At 38.3% G+C, this 19,333-nt stretch overlaps 2 protein-coding genes across 19 annotated transcripts in view; both read left to right on the top strand.

The window, feature by feature from the left end:
* Positions 1 to 325: 325 nt before the first annotated feature.
* On the top strand, positions 326 to 14,845 carry LOC122408006 (PHD finger protein 20). Of its 7 annotated transcripts, none has more exons than XM_043414510.1 (18): positions 326 to 1,746; positions 3,378 to 3,900; positions 4,110 to 4,244; positions 4,581 to 4,607; positions 6,416 to 6,525; positions 6,876 to 6,961; positions 7,166 to 7,568; positions 8,525 to 8,645; positions 8,734 to 9,029; positions 9,372 to 9,383; positions 9,761 to 10,504; positions 11,719 to 11,814; positions 12,048 to 12,131; positions 12,393 to 12,678; positions 13,033 to 13,170; positions 13,263 to 13,657; positions 13,826 to 14,071; positions 14,193 to 14,845. In XM_043414510.1, exons 1-18 carry the CDS (start codon positions 1,467 to 1,469, stop codon positions 14,315 to 14,317), a joined length of 4,107 nt encoding a protein of 1,368 aa, XP_043270445.1. In that variant the 5' UTR covers positions 326 to 1,466; the 3' UTR covers positions 14,318 to 14,845. The 7 variants fall into 7 exon arrangements, with proteins under 7 accessions (XP_043270445.1, XP_043270447.1, XP_043270448.1 ...); XM_043414507.1 differs by having other exon boundaries at positions 329 to 1,746; positions 11,683 to 11,814; XM_043414512.1 differs by lacking the exon at positions 12,048 to 12,131.
* Positions 14,846 to 15,763: 918 nt separating this feature from the next.
* Positions 15,764 to 19,333, top strand: part of msn (serine/threonine-protein kinase msn) — a 55,607-nt gene continuing 52,037 nt past the window's right edge. For 3 of the 12 annotated variants that reach the window (XM_043414517.1, XM_043414522.1, XM_043414515.1), the window contains exon 1: positions 15,764 to 17,655. In XM_043414517.1, the coding sequence (XP_043270452.1) occupies positions 17,590 to 17,655 (66 nt within the window). In that variant the 5' untranslated portion in view covers positions 15,764 to 17,589. The remainder of the gene's footprint in view (positions 17,656 to 19,333) is intronic. The other 9 variants (XM_043414519.1, XM_043414521.1, XM_043414518.1 and 6 more) reach the window with 5 other exon arrangements.

Genomic DNA, 19,333 nt, shown 5'->3' with positions numbered 1-19,333 from the left:
ATGGTTTTCAGTTTCAATACAACGCAACCGGCGTCGGAGAGAATTTGATTTTCGTTTATTCAGCTTCGAATTTCTAATATTTTACATGTAAAACCGAGTTTTAACACTCGAGGAAACCTTCGATTGCTAAACACGATACGTTTTTCAACGATTCGTGTTTTCTTTAACTTTCCCGAATGATCGTACGATGTACAGAGCAATTTACGCAGGAATAAAGTCTGGCCACGTAGCGTGATGTAAAACGTTGTTGAAAACGGGGCTTGAGGTTTACGCCTATTGGACAGTCGGCAAGGTCATTGCATAACCTGGAAACATCAACGATTTAATCGCGTCGCGAATGCGCGTCATCGAAAGTCCCGCGAGTTATTTCTTTCGCATAATCTCATTGTTTTATTGAGTTGACAAACTTTTGTTTTCATTAAAAGGTAACATTTTCTTTATCAAAATCAAAGTATAATTGATGTGTTGTTGTCTTGTGTTGAATATTTCGCGTTAAGCCGGGTCGTTGAAGTACCGTGCGAATTATATTCTCTTTTTCACGCGGAGGGTTTTAATTTTTTTTGTTCGTGCAGTAAGCATTCGGCGCGCAGCGCCATCGAACAAAGGCGACGTTTCATGAGAACGACAGAGACGCGATAACGCGTGAGTGTAAAAGAGAGAAGAGTGGTTTTCTTTTTTTTCTACTGGTTCTCAATGAAAACCGTGCTTGAGCAAAATCTCGAGGTCGTGTTACAGAGAGCGCGATATTCCTTCGCGGACAATATAGTTTTTGGTTTGCGAGAAGAACGCGGCGGCAGCAGCGGTAGCGCGAAATAAGAGAGAAAGAAAAAACGGAGAAAAAAACGTGAGCAAAACGAAAAACCTCCGACGAAACGGTCGGGTCGGCGTGCGCGAAGGATCGATTCAGTGTTCTCGTTGTGTTGAACAGTGGCGCACGGGATTTTGGCAAGAAAAGCCTCGTTCCTCCGTACCGCTCGCTTTTACGCGAGCGTGTGTACGTACGTGCAATTTCGAGTGAGTGTTCGGTGCAATTCCTCGCGTTGATACATCGTGTCCTATCCTGTGAGAATAGCCCGGTGTAAAGTGGAGTGGGGGAAAGGGGTGTTGAAAATTCGTGGAAAAGCAAAGAAAAAAAATCGAACAAAACAGTGCGATCGAATGAGAGAGTAATGCCGGATTGGCGACGCTGGTACGAGTTATGATGTGTTTTATCGTATACGCGTGTTTTAACGAAATATTGTCATGTAGTTTTTCAAGCGATATAATGTGAAGAGAGCGACGTCTCTCGTGTAAACGCGCGGCGTACGCGTGTGTGCCTATAAGCGAGAACCAAGTGTTGTTCTCATCCCCCGTTTACCCCGCCTCACCCCTCATCTACTCCTTCACTACCGCGCTCTTTCGCCGCTCTTCCCCCCTGCCCCCTACCCTTCCTGCCTCTCCCTGCCCCGCGTTACCCGCGGGGACTTATGGGAATGGCGCGCAAATGTTGCGTGAGAAATTGCGAGAGCGACGGTAAAGAAGTGCGTTATAAGGGTTTGCCCTTACACAAATTTCCTAGAGATCCTGTTTTACGGAACAAGTGGCTCGGTAATGGCACTTTTGAACCTCATTTCAAACCTACCACCGGCCAATTCGTCTGCCATAGACATTTTACGCGAGCTGACTACGAGATTATCAAGGGACACAAGTTCATTCTACGTAAGGGCTCTGTACCCACGATCTTCGAGAACTACGACAATCATCCCGGTATGTTCAAACCGTTGTTCCTTATTTTCATTTTATTATGTTTCTTTGTAAATTCAACAAAGAATTTTCATCTTTTTACCGGCGTTTTTTTTCACTCTTTGACATTTTGAGTGAGTGTTGTGCGTGACCGAGATACTTGTGCGCAAATAATTAGATGTTGCAGATTCTTTTGTCAATTCGAATTTCACAAAATATCTTGTATTTTTTTTTCTAAATCTGTATTTTTACCGGCGTATTTTCGAGTGAATAAAAAATACGGTATTTTTCAACTTCTAAACGTGCTCGTCAAGAGATTTTTTATCTAGGTACTTGTATATATTTAGTGGAGATAGTATTCATTTTTCAATTGAAAAAATAGCTTTTACGGACTGGGTTTCCCTCTGGGTGTGTTGACTCAGGATATTTGTTTTTTTTTTTTTTTTTAAATATATTGGGAACACGAGTAGTGTTTTATCTACTTTTCGTGTGAAATTATCTGACGCCATTTGAAAAATAATAATAATAAGGTAACCCAATGCATAAATGACGTAAGCATCAGAGGAAATTTTACGAGACAAAAACAATAAATACGATTGATATGTTTTTATGTGGGCAGCAGGCGGCTACGATCATACTCATAGATAAATATCACATTTTATAAGATAGCACCATTATTTAAATTTGCCGCTTGAAGGAGCGAGTTTTTTCATCGTGTGGTTTCATCATCTCAACTTCTATAGCAGGTGCAATGTACAGTAGGTCGTCGTAGATCATTAAGCCAACGAAATATCTCGATGGATTTAATTCCATTTGTCATTCGTTGATTCGTATGAGGCGGCTTAGATTCCTTCGCGGGGTCTCTCTTTCTCTTTTCTATCCTTATAGTATCACTTTTTTCCCTTTTCATGCCTGATCCTGGTACAGTGATATCTCCGACGCTTCTTTATCTTCCGCTGAACGAGTGGCTTTCCAGAAAAGTCCGCTGACGAATAAAAATATTACATATATTTACACGCGTACGCACTTTCGTTTTTCCTACGGAGATCGAGCGTGTTCACTATTATTTGTAATTTTCATCATTTTTCGTTCGTAGGACTTTGCTTCGTGAACTTGGAATTTTGACGTCATAATACGATTGTTTATAAAGAATAGAAAATTGAATTTTAACATTGTTAATTTTTCTTTGTGTTTCTTTTTACGATAGATCTTTTATTCGTGAATTTTCTCATAGCAAACTAAAGTTTTCTCAATTTTTTTTTCCAATGCTTTTGCATATACTAAATTTATAATTTATACACACAAATTTGGTATTCCAGTCTCGTTGGAGCACTAATGTTACGCTCTTAACTGCATTTTGAATTTTTTCCTATCTTTAAATCTCAAATTATTGAACTCTCATTGGTTGAACTTCATTAATAGTTTCGGTCCAATTAAAGTGAGAAATAATGAATGTTAATATTAATTCTCCTACAGAAAATTTTACTCCCATTATTTTTTCATTATTGGCGCATACGGTTGAAATCGAGTGTCAATGTTACCTTTAGTTGGAATTCTACGAGTTTTTTTTCCCTTTTAAGATTTTGAATCATTCATAAATGTCAACTGAACTATTGAAACTCTACAATTTGTTACAACTCTGTTTTGTTCCACAGATCCATTAACAATGCCAGTGAAAAGCAACATCTCGTATCCCCAGGAGGATCTAGATCTAATAAACTCGGAGATATTGAATATGGACAATGCAGGAAGCGGGGAATCGTCCATGTTTGCCGAAGCAAGAACACCCAAATCGGACAGTTGTGGCGAAGCCTGTAATTCTAGGCCAGGTTCATCCGCAGACTCTTTAAATCCGTCCGAAATGACAGATGCAACGGATGCTGGCTTCAAGTCGTCAGGAGAAAATGAGGAACCTTTAAGATCCGTGGAAATTCCATTGGATGCGGCGGAGTACAAGTTGGAAGTGGGCAAAGATGAATATTCTGTTATGAAAACTAAAATGGGCTTCATGGAAGAAGAATCTAAAGCCATCAAGGAAGAGTTTGAACCTACAAATACAACAGAGGAAAAAATAATCGTAAAAAGCGACGAGACAAAGCCGAAACCAAACGTAAATTGTGGATCATTGAATTTTAATCCAGGCGATAGAATCGAAGCCAAAGATTTCAATGACAAATGGCAAGTGTTCAAACGTACAAATAAGCTATTGAAAAAAATTAAGGAACTCTTGTATGTTGAGAGAAAAAGAAGAAGAAAAAGTACGAAGATTAGCTGGGAGTAGTTTGAAAAAAAAGAAAGAGGAAAATGCAAAAAAAAGTCCAGTGATATGTTTAAAACGATTTGTAAGTGATAACATTACGCGGGGACTGTAACACGTGGGTTTGTAGGTATTCGGCACGAGTGGTCGAAACCGACTGGGCCGAGAGAGAAGTTTTGATACATTTTGACAAATCGAGCTCGAGATTCGACGAATGGATCCCTATGGATAGTTCCAGACTCAGAGTTCTACAAATGCAGTCAAGGTGAGTTTCCGACATAACAAAATCCATTACTTTTATTTTAGTTCTCTGCCAAAAACCTTCTGCGCTTGAACAATATTTGTCAGTTCACTCGAAGAATTTAATGAAACGAATGAGTATGTTGATAATTTTATCAACCAAAATTGAATTCAATGAGTTTAGTCAAATCGATCAACATTCCAAAAAAACTCGGTGAATAATTGCTCGTATATCAAACACTTCCATAGTCTGAATTGACACGTTTATGTAAATTGATGAAAAAATAAATAAATAAAAAATATTCATGATTAAAGAGTTAGTAACGAAAATCGTTTTTCTTTTTATGTTTGATCATTCAAGTGAACAAGTTTGGGTGCTACCGAGTCCGTAAGTGTTTATTGTTGAATCAATTAATTTGAATTTATAGTTTGACAGAGATAGAGTGTAATTGCTAGTTTGTATATATGGTATTGATTTTTATATTATGTTTGTATAAAATTTTCATTTAAATTGTTGCAATCTTCTCAATGCCTTCAAAGATAGTGTATTAGTTGGTTCGTTCCCTTAACCGTTTATTCTATTCGAAAGGGCATCCATTTCCAATTGAAATGAGTAAACGAAACGTAATAGAAAATCTGAGACTGGTTATTTTGTTAAAAGAAAAACTAGTGAGGCGTAAAGGTATGTATGACGCTGAAGTTTCCAACGTTGGAGTCCAACGAAATGATCGAAAAAAACTCTCCAATAATTCCAGTAATTCTCCTATTTTGTTTCCTGCCAAATTTGCGATTCGTAGTTTTTCAAGTTGCACCAACGATTCGTGAAATAAATAATTGGTGAATTAAAAACGTTTTTTTCGTTCATTTCGTTGGAAACTTCAGTGTCGTAAGGTATATCACATACTGAGAATTACCTAACATTTTTTCTTACGATGACGCCTGACGTCTATATTGGGTCACTGATTTTTTAAAGCTCTGGTTAAACTTGAAAATCAAGAACGAGTTATGAATTTGCATAAATTTATCATTTTCTTGTATTTTTTTTTATACACCCATAAATCTCCAAAGTTACGGGCACAATAATTTTGCAATAAAGAAATTAACTGTTATTCTCAGAAAATTACATTTTTTCTATGCTAACTTCTCTCGTTGTATGTTACATTTACTTTGAATCTGCTTTTCCTTGTGCTTTTTTCACTTCCGAATATTCGTTATCGTTTGAATGCATGTGTTTTTTCGTTAAATCTCAATGACATTCAAGAACCTGAATGTGATTGGATTTTCACTTGAGTGTTTTCTAATTTTCATTTTATTGATCAATTGTTGCCTAGTAATGTGTTTATTAGACAAAAAGATACGACGTTGAAGTTTGCAGCGTTGGAGTCCACCGAAATGAACGAAAAAAACATTTTTTATTTCACGAATCATTGGTGAACGTTGAAAAACTACAAATTTCAAATTCCACAGGAAACAAAATTGCAGTTTTACTGGAATTATTCGAGAATTTTTTTCGATCATTTCGTTGGACTCCAACGTCGCAAACTTCAGCGTCATAAAAATATTAGACGTTTTAATATTGGATTTTATCGTCTTCATTTTACAGTTACAGTGTAATTCGTAATTCAAATTGTCATTTTTTAGAAATTCATGGTTTTCCATTAATCATTTGACAGACATTGTTCTTAATTTTGATATCGACGGACAAATCCAAAGGGAGAATCTATTAGCATTTTTTTAATAATTTGGTCCAAGTTTTGATCATGCCAACTGCATATCAATTCTCAATGGTACAATGACTCAATGAATTTGACATCGAAGTCCAGAAACGTTTGACCATTTGAAAACACCCGCTTGTTTGTTGCATCGCGTGTTACCGATAGATGGGGAGGGGGATCGCAGGGCGGGCGGGAGAGGAGGGGGGGGGGGGCGAAAAAAGGAAGATCGTTTGTTTCCCTAGTATCCCAAGTTTTGTGGCTGTTATCGTGTTAGAATGATTTAGGAGGGATAGTAAAAACTTGGAGGGATAGTAAAACAGTGAAACGTGATAATATTCCTTAATCATTTTTTCTTTTTTCTTTTTTAATATCGGATCAATCAGTTTAGCAAAAAGCAAATAATATTCATCACTATATAAAAAAAGAACTTGTGTAATAAACAATAAATACGCTAAATAATGATTGGATCTCGTAAATGCAGGGAAACGAAAATGAGGCAACGAGATGATTTTGATGTTGGGGAGAGAATTTTAGCTACGTGGGCGGACGGAAGAAAATATCCAGCCAAAGTAAACGCTGTGTTGGGAAACGGTGAGTTTTTTTTGCTTCTTTCTCCCTTGAACCTAGCCTAAACTTGCCGTTTGTTCTCTTTCTGTCTATCTTTCTCAATACACCTCTCCCTCTCATTCTTCCTCTCGCTCGCTCGTGTGCGCGCGCTTCACGACAGCGCTCTCAGTTTCCAGGCTGCCAGAGAGAGAGTGAGAGCGAGAAAGGAAGAGAGAGAAAGAGAGAAGAAAACTAACACAGTCTGATCGTGCAGATCACTTGACGTTTTATCCCTCCCGTAAGGAAAATTTCGTCGAGTTTAGAATCGAGCTGTTATCCGAGCAAATATTAAAATAAATATTAATAAAACGATATTTTCGTCCATTACATTGCAGACAGATACGACGTTCTGTTCGATGACGGATATGCAAAAATCGTGAGATCTTCGAAAATCACGAAGATCGCGTCGAGCACGGGAAAAGTGAGTTTTTCTTTTCTTTCCCTTTAGTTTTTTTTCTAGGTTATGTTGTTGTTCATTGGTTCGTAAAAATGTAGTCCTTATCCAATTTTGAGACAACCCATTTCATTTCTTCAAGTGGGAAAGTTAAATTTGGACTCTGAGCATAAAGTTTTAATTGAGGAAAGATTTTTTATTCTACTTTTTCTATTTATTCGGGTGCCACAGAAAGCGATGGAAACAGATTCTTATATCGGCAGCAAACAAGAGAGAAGAGACAAAAAGCGCAAACATACGGTTATGGAACTCTTCCAAACGCATCCAAGGAAGCGCAGCAAGCCTGAAATAACAGCTGTTAAGAAAGATGGAATAGTGGCTTCGGAAGATGCTAATAATTATAGCCTTGATAGCAGCCTTGATCTTGATACCTCTGCTATTGGCACTTACTATGATTCTGGAGCAGAATTACTTCGTGGCTTTGAAAATCCTAAACCGAAGATCAGATCTTACACCAAAAAAATCAAGCGTGATGCGATTAAGAACGATACTGATCTGGAGGATGACATTGGACCTGAATGGATCGACGGGGAGCCTCAAGGCGTTGAGGGATTCATCGTTGATAGCAATGAGAGTAAGATATTCAAAATTATTTACAAGTTTTCATTTTTATCATTGAAAAGAGTTTCCAAAAAATATTCAATTTTTATTTCAAATACAAATTCCATGTTATCGGAAGTTGAAAAAACTTTGGATCTTCGATTAACGTCATTTCGATTTGTACTATCAATGGAGATGACAAGAAACCCGCACCACAGTCCCTTACCGTTTGCTTAAAAAAAAAGTAATCATTACTATCGAACAAATAAGAGTTCCATGTGCGAATGTCCACATCACTTCGATTCGGTCTTCGAGTCTGTTAGTCAAACACTGATTATTCTGATCATTTTCAATAGTATGCAATTATACTGGAAGCAAACATGGTAATTAATTCTGAAAGCGAATTTACTCGAACTAAAAAATGGAAAGAGAATGTCAGAAATGAATAAAAAATTTAGAAACAACTGAAAATTTACTAACTGGAACAAGCAGATGATAATTCATGTTGCATTATTTTGTGAGAACATTGGATAAAGGAAAACCTTTAAAAAATAACAGATTTAACTGGTGACTTCCACAACTGCGTCGCAAAGAACCTTGATTTTGTTTTTTAAGTGAAATATATATTTCGTCATGAAATTTCTATGAAACGCGACTTTGTCATGCATCTTTCTCTTCCTCATGAGAAAAAGGCAGAAAATAGTATGGAATCGGATCTCATTAACATTGTCACGGAATATTTCATACCAGAGAATATTGGGGTTGTTTTTCACTCTTTGTCCAAGATACCCTCGAGAATATAAATTGTAGGACTTGATGTCGTTGAGACTTTTTGCCATCGTTTTAAATTATATTGGTTCATTTTGTGTATTTTGACTGGATTCATTTGTTTTTTTCGACTTTTCATGATTGAAGACGAATGAATCTCATCTTCATTCGAACTTTCATCTCAATTCGAATTTTGTGATTGATTCTGATGAATTTTTATAGTTACCGGAACACGTCGATCGATAATCGTTGCAGACAGGAGATTGCCTCCGATATGGCAGAAACACTTTACCCAAAGAAGGGCGGGCACATCCGCTGGAAAGTGGGACGTTCTTTTCGTACAGTAAGTGCGACAAGCTCTGATTTCTTTCGATTAATTTTCTCATTGCGAATAACGAACTCGAAACATTGAAATATATCGATTTCCGCAGTAAGCCGAGCGGAAAAAAGTTTCGCTCAAGAAGTGACATCAAAACGTTCATCGAAAGTCAAGGCTGTGAATTCGATTCGGACATGTTTGATTTTTGCATTCATCGTCGGAAGAGCAAGAATTCAATCGCCAGAATAAAGCACGAGACTTCAGGAGAAGTTCCGAAGAAAATCAAAACTATCCTGCCGAAGACGAAAGCTACTCCTTCGACGCCCGATAATTCGTTGCCCTTGTCCTCTACTCCTGCGGATTCTTTAGTTCCGATAACACCCACGACAACACCTGTCGAAGATGGAGGTGAGAATTCCATTCTTTCATCGAAACAGTAACTTTTTCCTTTGCTTTAACAAAAAAACTTGACGATCCGTTTTTGCGTGTATGCACGTGTATAATGTACAATGTATGAAATAGATGCGCACCAGAGAGCGTAATTTCAAGTCCAAAGCCTTTTTCTATTCGATTTTTTACTGTTTTTGTACAAACCTCAGGGTTGTGAGGTTTTTCTGGTTCAAAAGTTGTACTCTTGGAGATATTTCATTTATTAATAGAATATTCATGAAAAATTGTACTTCACTCACGTATTGCCATTTGACCGTTAACAAATATTCATATTGTCATCATTTTTTGGCCGTAAACCAGGAACGATATATTGTGAGTACAAAATATATCTAACTTTCGATTATGTGATGGTGACTTGAAGATAAAACATTTTTTGCGTTGATTTTCATGCAACTCCTTGAATAAGCAACATAAATTCGTCTATCTTTGGACATTCAATTCGGATGAAGCAGACCATATTTCTGAACTTTGTAGAGATTAAAGCTTACTGAATATTGGAAATTTTTGAATGTTTATATTTTTTAAGCTCTGTAACGAGTTTACCGATTTTTAATACGTTCACGAAGAAAAATGTTGGCTTATTCATGGAATGTGGATAACATTTTTTCTCGAAATATGAATTATTTCAGATTTTAGTCTATTGAAAGAGTGGTTTGTGATTATTGATAAAAATATGATATCCATTACAGCGGTTTTCATCGGAAGTTTGCGGGTTGAGATGGAAGATAGTCTCTTCAAATGTCCCAAAGAAGGATGTTGCAAGAATTTTCGCAAAGAGAATCTCTTGCAAATGCACATAAAGCACTACCATCCAGAATATTCCAAGTTTTTGGGCTCGACACCGAACGTAGCGGATCTGGCGTATGCTAGAACGATCGGAGAGTCGGTGATCGATGTGACACCAAAGAAATCGTCCAACAACTTTTTGGACAAGATCAATAAATTTGAGAAGAGAAAAGCGGCGCACGAGAAACAGATTTTGCCGGGGAATCAAATGATTTCGTCGCCAGGACAAACAATTCCGTTGATCGCAACGTCTCCGCTTCCGGCAATAAATTCCAGTTCGGACATTGTCGGATCGGACAAAATCTCTGGAACAACTATTCGCGACTGCAACGATTCGAAATTCGAGCTTATGTCGCCAGTGTCGAACGCAAGCATGGATGTCGACGAAGAATCGACGAAAAAAATCGAAGCCAATTGTGCAATGTCGCCCGGAGCACTTTTCGATTTGAAAATTCGCGAGGAAAAAAATCAAATTGGTATCAAAACTTTGCTGCCCGTAAGACCCTCGGTCACTCCTACGGATTCTTCAAGATTCGATCGATCCAAATCGCTCGACGAAGCTGTTCAAAACGAGAAAATCAAGGGATCCAGAAAACGTCAACTTTCCGAGTACAGCACCGAATCTTCAAAATCTAAAGGAAGGCCAAGTAAGAAAAACATCAGTTTTTACGTGATCATAAAATTTAGGTTCCGGAGGTGTTGTCTTCTATTTTTAACGATAAGAGTGCTCGTAGTTGAACTTGATTATTCCTGGACACAATCCCCTAGAAGAATGCTATTCGTGTACATATAATCTTTATGATTTAACGAGAAATGTAGCAAATTTATATTCTTTAAGGATCGATTTCGTAGCTGTTAATCGCGAATTAGATCAAAGGTGTCAACTTCGGATGGAACGTTGACAAATGTTCTCAGGGAAATTTTATCGTAATTTTTGTCTGTTTCACCGCAGGGGGAACTTTAGCGGGCTTTTTATGTCGTCAAATTATTCCAACATTTTGATATTTCTCGAAGATGTTTTTTTTTGTCCTCAAATTGGAAAATCGCTGCAGGAAACGCTCCACCGAATTCCATTCCTGATTCGAAACCCAGAACAATATTATAACTGCCCACGTTATCGTCGCCGATCGCAGATTTTTTTACCCACTCCTAAAAGTATCTTTAACACAAGCACGTTTCGGATTTATGACTCAATCTTTTTTACAACAGTACGAGTGTCGAATTTATAAATTTGAAACGCTCGAAAACTTTCCTTGTCAAAAGGTAATCACTTTTAACGAATCCTCAATTTTATATAGCAAGAATTAATCGACCAAAAATTATTATTATATAAAAGTGATTTTGCGGTTACCAATGACAAAAACTTGATAAGCTATTTTTTCTTGTCTTTTACATACAAAAACATTCACTCGAAATACTTTAACAGTTGAGGAAAATTCGAAAAGTTAGAAAGTTTCATGGCTGTGCTTTCTTAGAAAAAAAAGTGAATACGAAACGAGATTTGCTGGGAAATAAGATCAAAGTATTTGTAGTTGAGCGTCAATGATGATTTCTCGATAAATGTAAAAAAAAAGTGTAAATATTTCAATTCCATATTTGGCAGCTTAAAATTTCTGTTTCGATTCAATCCTCAAAGTGGGTTCCGATTTAGATTGAATGATTAATCACCTGGCATTCAGAAAACATTCGTTTTCTTTCTAATCCTTCATCATTCCGTGATTCATCAGCTCCTGAAAGATGAATTTAGCGTTTTATGATTTATTCGTTATGTTTGGTTGTCGCGGACGAGAATGTAGGCAGAAAAAATGCTTTTTCTTGCTATCAGGCATGCAGGAGCTTACGGATGATTATGGGGATTTAGATGACAGTGCATTGGATGCGGAGGGGCCAGCGGGTCTCGTTTATAGATTCAGTCGTAGGAAATCAGACGCAAAGAGCGACGAAAACAGCCAAAGCAGTAAGTTCATTAAGTTTGTAATGCTGAGATAACGAATTTTATTGTTTCTCCTACTATCTTGAAATTTTGACTGTTTTGTGAATGCTTGTAGACCATAGAATTTTCATTTCACTTTGAAGAATGATTTCGATCAAATCGATATTTTATTTTATTTGTTTTTCCAACGAAAATATATCGCCGGTTGTGTAAAAACTTGGCATTTTTATTGCTCATTGTTTTGTGTTATTCTATAGGTCAGCTAAATGATTCACGTCTCGAAAAAGCCGATAACCCCAAAGGGGATGCATCTAAAACAGATATTAGTATCGAGACTGAAGGTACATTATGATTTTCGTTGGGTTTTTTTTTGTTTTATTTATTCGAGCATCCAGCATGCCATTTGGAACGTTTGTCGTTTTATTTGCCGAACTAGTATTTGTATGTTGCCGATTTGTTGCGTTGAAAAAACTGTCGATGAGCAACGAATGCAGAGTCGCCGTAGTTACGTTGAGCCAAACTGAGCAATTTTCACAATCAAACTTCATTTCTATTTTATCGGTTTGTAATTGTTCGGGATTTTGTTTTTCGTTTATAACCAGACGGAGAAGGTGTCATGATGATGATCAATGGCGAAATGGTCAAAGTCGAACAGCTCCGACGAGAAGAAATTATCAATTGTACCTGTGGCTTCATGGAAGAAGATGGACTCATGATCCAATGCGATCTTTGCCTTTGCTGGCAACATGGCCATTGCAATGCCATTGAACGAGAGAAAGATGTGCCGGAAAAATATATTTGCTATATTTGCCGTCATCCTTATCGACAACGCCCGTCTATGAAGTATTTGCATGACCAGGAATGGCTCAAGGATGGCAAGTTGCCGAGGTATCTTCATTTATTGATCAATTTTCATCACTTCGTTCACAACACTTGATCGATTTTCGAGTTTGGAAATTTCATGAACCTTTTTTGCGTCAACTGTAGCAAATTTAATAAATAAATAACGCAGAACCCATTTTTACATATTCCCAAATAATTGAATGTTAAAAATGTACTATGAACCCTGGCTTTTGGCTAATTTTTCCCCGGCTTGCAATTAAAACTCATCTAAAATGTTTTTCATATTCAAATGGTTATTCATGCAACATACAGAGTAAAAAATGTGATAAAATATTCTAATTGTATCTAATATAAAGTTTAGCTGAGAAAATCTTATGGCTGACAAAATCGTTTTTACAGCTTAACAAAACGAACCAAAGATCAAGCAGCTATAAACCGGAGGACGGCGATGCTGAAGCGATCTTTTGATCTCGTAGCTGCGTTATTGCAAATTCAGCAGATTCTTCACAGTCTTCGCGTGAAAATTAGCGTAGCCCAGTAAGTAAACGAAACGAAATTCACAACGAAAAACCAGCGAGTTTTCGCAGTCTCGAAATTTTTAATTGATTTTGCAACTTTTGTTTCTACAGAAAAAAGGATCATCCGAAATTGTACTTATGGGCTAAGAATTGGGAAAAGTCGGAAGTAAAAGAGCCGATGACCGAGCCTGTGCCGGTGATGCGAATCGTTAAGAAGACGGTTGAAACCCCTGATTCTGGCACGGAAACTCTCATCGAGCCAAAAGCTGAGATACCTAATGTCGTGAAAGAGGATTTCGATGAAAAATCCATCGCGTCGGACACAGAACTCATGAAGATTCTAGAAGAAGACAGCACGCATTCGGAAGAAACAAAAGTCGATTGCAAAAAACGGGAAGCGAAAATTCCGAATGGGGAAATCGACGCTTCGAAGGAAAAAGATGCATCTCCGAGTGAAAATGAAAATGGCGTTGCTACGACGGAAATGAAGAAAGATGAAGAAATTGGTGAGTATTTTCTAAACGATAAATTTCATAAAATATTCAACAATATATTTCAACAATAACAATTTTCGACAATAATAATTATTGATGCTTTTCATATCCACCTCGAAGGAAAAAGTTTTTTTCTTCAATTATCCAACTGCTTATTTCCTGTTTGTTTGATCTTTGCAGAATCGAAGGACGAGTCATTGACTAAAAAGTCGTCGACAAATCCAGCAACTTCTGAAGTAACGATACCGATGAATTCCGCAGTCACCGAACCAAAACAGGAATCGACCACGCCACCCCAACCTTTCGTCCCCGAGCCTGAAGCCCCCATCGATCCGGACGAGTGCCGACAACGTCTTCTCGAGCATATCGAACACTTTCAGAATCACATAGATTCACAATTGACCACTATCGAGGCACAAGTCTCCGGTAAATATTTTTTAAATTCCCTTGGAAAATTTCGATCTCCCATCAATTCCGCAATCTTTGATTAAATCTTGCGACATTGCGGGAAAAGGATGATTAAAAAAATATTATTCTCGTTTTACAGTTTTGGAGACGATGGATCCCGATAATGGAGCTCTTTCGACAGACGTGCAACGTCGAACAAAGCAAACCATGCAAATGCTTATGCGTGATTTACGTACAGTTCGAAAGCTGGCAGCCCTTTGCTGAAATTTTATGAAATCTCGAGGCCTCAACACTAATTTTCCATATTAACATCATGGGATGTGAATTAGAACGTTCAATTATTAGTTTGCCTTTCGGTTTTCATACTCTTCAAGTTTGATCCGAAACATTGCGGATTGAAATAGGAACGTTTAAATATATAAATATGTATATTATTTTTATGAAATTGCGCATCAAACTGTTATTTATATTCTTTATTTATATTAATCGTCGATTCTTTCACGGTGTATTCATTTTACAACTTGTGTTGGAATATTAAGAAGAAAAATTATTGTTCTATCATTTATAATCTGTTTCGAAGTAAAAGAAACAAAAATAATTGTAAAAAAAAATATTCAGCCATCTTCATCCGAGATCTCCGAATGGATTCCGTGCGTTGATCTCCGTGTGAATATTGTCAAAACCTGTAAAAGCACAGCCGAATGTTTATCCGTGTTTCCTAACGCGTCTAACATTCTCGCAAGAAACTGGAAGAGGGAGAAAAAGTTGAAAAATAATTATCAACAAAACGAAGTCTGTTCTGGTCAGTTTCATTTTTTAATTATATCGTCACAATTCGAAGAATTCTGGGGTGAATCTTGTTGAATGTCCCGGTTTTTTCAGTTGTAAGTACAAAATTGAAAGATTTTGGCTACTGCGCGCAAGTGCACCTCCGTCCGAGCTAAGAATTCGTTAAAAACTGAGCAATTCTCGTCTGCTCCAAACATTTTCGGACTTTCATCACGTACCGAAAGCTGAACGTACACCGCATTGGATCGACCTAAAGTGATATTATGGATGGAAGAAAAAAAACAGATTCGAGTCTCCATTCAAAGGAATAGTAGATATAATTTTTTGCCAATCGATATATTATATGTAGGAAAAAAAACTCCAAGGCTTCGTTTGGCCAGATTGCAATTTCAACATTTGGCTATTTTTTTTTTAATTTATTCATTTCATAGACAAGACGAAGAAAAGAGGCTTCTTCGAGGAGGTCTAACGTTTCTGTTATTGTAAGGACCGCCGATTTTGGCAGATGCAAAGCGTCTGTTGTCCCCCACGCGAGGCAGTATGTCAATATGATAAAATAAAGTCGAAAGTGACGTTTACAATAAACAGTATATGGCGTCGATGGATGTCGAATCGGAGTATTTATCACGAGCGGGATCGGACATTCGTTCTAATTTATTGGTCAAAGGAGAGGGGAAACATTAAATTTTCCCAGTTTGAGTTAGGCCGGGTTTGGTGTGACGACAGGTTGAGTGAGATGAAGAATAATCCATCTTTTTTCACTAGTGCAATGACGTCACAGCACCACTTGATCCACCATTTTGTGAGCGACGTCAGCGCCTCGATCGGTGAAATTCAATATTTCTGCTGGAGTAGAAGTGAGAAAGAAGAAATAAAAAGGCGACGAGATTGTGGTGTCTCGTGGTGTGGGTTTTCGGGGAGCTCTGTACCGTTCGCTCGAGTCTCGGGTTCGTCAGTTATGACGGCACAGTGATATAGACAGACAGAGCGCCTCCGTCGTGCGCTTAGAGGACGGCCACCCGAAACAAAGTCTTCCTGTTCGTCTCGCTTCACTTTCGTTTATTTATTTTTATTCATCATTGTTTTCCTTCGTTCAGCTCAAATTTACAAATTATTTTCTTATACGCACACATGTAAAATTCAATCGAAGTTGACCGAACGGTCAATCATTCGCGAAATAGACGGTGAAACATTAGAAGGGGAACGAGGGAGATAGAAAGGAGAAGAGAGAAAAAGATAGAAAGACACGGAGAACGGCGGAACGGTCCTTGGTAACGGAGACCGAATCGAGAAGCCGCGGAGGGTCGCACCAATCGCGTACATCTATATATACATATATATGTATATTGTACACATACGTAAAGATACGGGGTGATAATAGTTTACGAGAATAATAAAGCTGCCAGCGACGAGCCACGAGCAGTGACTCCATCAGTGATTACACCGGGCTCGAAGAATCCACAATAAGGAAAACAAACAAAAAAAAAGAAAGTATCAAAAAATATATCGAGTTGTAAATCTTGAGGTTTTGTAGAAATTGCACGATGAAGGTGCGTCGCGCCCCGGCTTGTTGACTGCATCACGCAGCATCACGGAAGACTGAGTTGTCTCTAGCGATTTTAAAATTCGCAAGTGCAATATTGGAAAAAGAAAGGGAAAGAGGGAGTAAGCGAGAGAGAAAGAGGGACAGAGAGCAATAGTGAGAAAGTGAGCGATATCAGAACAACGGAATAAAGTCTCAAGTTCGGGAATCGAGAATGCGTTTTATCTGAGACTAATTTTTTTTTTTAAACTTGTTTCTTTTTTTATCTGGAATATCCCCCACCCCCGGTTTCTTGAAGCGTCGGCCATGTGCCGCGCTGCTCCGCGTGTTTCTCGTTGCGGTTGTTCATTCAGTAGCGGCTGAGCAACATCGCGGCACGTCTATCACGAGAGCTTTCGATATTTGTATACATATATATATATATATATATATAGGATCCATATATTTTTTTTAGTGAACCGAAGTGAAGCGAGTATAGATATTATTGTAAACTCCATTGAAGTTCCTCGGCAGGGCGGCGAACGGAAGGGGGTGAAAAAGTGAGAGAGAGAGAGAAATAGAGAATACGGCGAGAGTTTATAGGGTTCGTGTTGTATATATAGAAGTCTTTATATACAAATATATAAAGATATAAAGTACTTGAAGCCGTTCGAAGTGCAGGGCCGTAAGGCGGAGTGCGCGGAACTATATATAGCAGAATATATACGTGTTTGTGCTTGTGTGCGTATATAGCTGTACATGTATACGCATATATACGTATAAATGTGTGAAGCAGCGTCGAAGTCTACTACCACCATTACATCGCGAGACCTCGACCTTCCGGGTGTAACCGGGTGTGTCCGTGAAAAGAAAACGGTCCTCCAGTGTTTCGCCGCAATTAAATCACCGAGCGAATTGTCATTTATTTGAAATACGCGATTCCTACCCCTTTCTTCTTTTTCTTTTCTTCTTTTCCTCCTTCGTTTTACATGGTGCACCGTTTTTTAGCCTTTTTATATAATTTTTTACGACTTTGGATACATCGTGAAGATATTTTCATTTCGTACGGAGCTATCGACGATAGCGCGTACGAGACGACGATCAAAACGACGACGAAAACGTCGGCCAAGACCGTTCTTGTGTGCCAGCGCAAAACAGGCTCCGGGCTTTAGTGCAGTTGTGAAGCGTGCGCGAGTGAGAGAGGGAGCGCTAGTGGCGTATCAAGATGGCGCATAATTTGGCACCGAGCGTCAACTGCTCGCTCGATGATATCGACTTAAATGCCCTTAAGGTACGTCAAATTTTTACTCGACAATTTTTTCTCAACCGCCATATAGCTGTTTCGAGACGGGAAAAGTTTTTACACCAGTGCTAATTTTCGCAGTTATTAATCGCTCGAATTGCATGTTTCCTTGTCTTCCGTGTATGAGTGGGAGACGCAGTGACAACGCGTGTGTATGTGTGCGTGCGTGCGTGTGCGTGTCTCCCGGCTTCATATACACGATTCCTCATTGTTAATTATATTTTTCATTAATAGCTCATTGTTTCACATCTCTCGATTATCGTGGATTTATACTTACGATTTATACCCCTGCCGTTCTATTCGTTTTTCGTTTCGTCAAGCTTCACAGCCCCATGATCCTTCGAACGCAACTTGTGTAATTGTGTCATTATTATTAACACTCGCGTTTTACCCAAGGTGATAAGAATTCAGCGAATATGAAAAACGCTCGTGAACGCAAAAGTCATTTTCTCCTGACCTTCGCGTACGTTTTTCATCACAGGCTCGAAAATTCACGCTATTTTATTCACCTTTCGCGACAGTCATATTTCTTACCGAATTATATTTTTCGAAAATTTGAAAAATCCCGAAATTCCGTGTCAGCAATATACTACAGAAGGTTCGAAAAACTGTCGATTTCATAACGCAACGTAATTGAGAATTTTACAATGCGAGTTCGTTCACAATTACATCGAAGCTCCGATCGTTCGAATTTTTTTTCCACGTTCTGTCCCATTATTTCGGAACTTTGATTGCCCTGATCATTTCTAAAGTTCGTTCGAACTCTCGTATCAAAATTTGACAATTTCATCATCCCACCTGGAATTCGAACCGTTCAGTGAGAAGGCAACGGTTCTGTGCGATCTAAAATTCCACGTTCCTCTCGCTTTTCGTTTCGATGTCAAATAAATAATAACATAAAAAAGAAAGTGTATTGTCGGAAAGCCGTGAGCACGTTTTTTTTTCCCGTTGACTCTCTCGTCAGGCTTTTCTATAACCGTAAAGTGTATAAATACCGGATATATATATTATGATGGCGCGTGATGTCTGCGACGTTACAACCGTTTGAAATCCTTACGGCAGTAAACATACACGTGTATAAATACGTCTGCATGTACACGGTTAGGAGCGTTGAATCGTCTTCGAGCGTGATTGTGTTATTCCGAAATATTTATGAGACACGAAGACGAATTCGAGCCCCGAAGGAGATTGCTCTGCTGCTCGTTCGTACATTTCGAATCCGTCCTCGATAGTTCTCGCTCTTACGTTTTCTCTATTTTTTCATTTATAAATTCGTTCCAGTCTCGAGCTACGATCGCGTCGATACACATGTGTGCGTGCGCGTGTGTGTATAAATATACGTTTCAGCGTTCTTCATCGCCGATTTAAGTTTCGCCTTTATTGGGCAAGCGAGAGAAACATTAATAACGCCAAGTCGACGAGACTTGATGAGGAGTGACAAAATAATAATTGTTGAAATACCGAGTACTCTCTTAGCATGTAGAACGCGGTCGATCCACCCGGCTCCGTGTCAACGCTCCGAACTCCCCGGTTTATCACACTACCTACCTTTCTATGTATTCGTTATACATACCTATGGGCCGTTTCACCTTTGATCGTCGGTTTTCCTTTCCCCGGAAACTCTTCGTATTATTTTTATCTCGTTCCAGTCACGCTGTACTTTTAA

This window comes from Venturia canescens, chromosome 3 (genome assembly GCF_019457755.1).
Source record: "Venturia canescens isolate UGA chromosome 3, ASM1945775v1, whole genome shotgun sequence".
Taxonomy (NCBI): Eukaryota; Metazoa; Arthropoda; class Insecta; order Hymenoptera; family Ichneumonidae; genus Venturia; species Venturia canescens.
Note: the sequence above shows the minus strand (reverse complement) of the source record. Positions and strands in the feature narration are given on the sequence as shown.

What these genes read in the sequence shown, in the direction of transcription:
- LOC122408006 (XM_043414507.1), top strand. Translation starts at nt 1,467, where the DNA reads ATGGGAATGGCGCGCAAATGTTGCGTGAGAAATTGCGAGAGCGACGGT. An exon ending in AAAGATTTCAATGACAAATG is followed by an intron (nt 3,901 to 4,109) that starts GCAAGTGTTCAA and finishes GTGGGTTTGTAG; the next exon opens with GTATTCGGCACGAGTGGTCG. An exon ending in TATCGAGGCACAAGTCTCCG is followed by an intron (nt 14,072 to 14,192) that starts GTAAATATTTTT and finishes CTCGTTTTACAG; the next exon opens with TTTTGGAGACGATGGATCCC.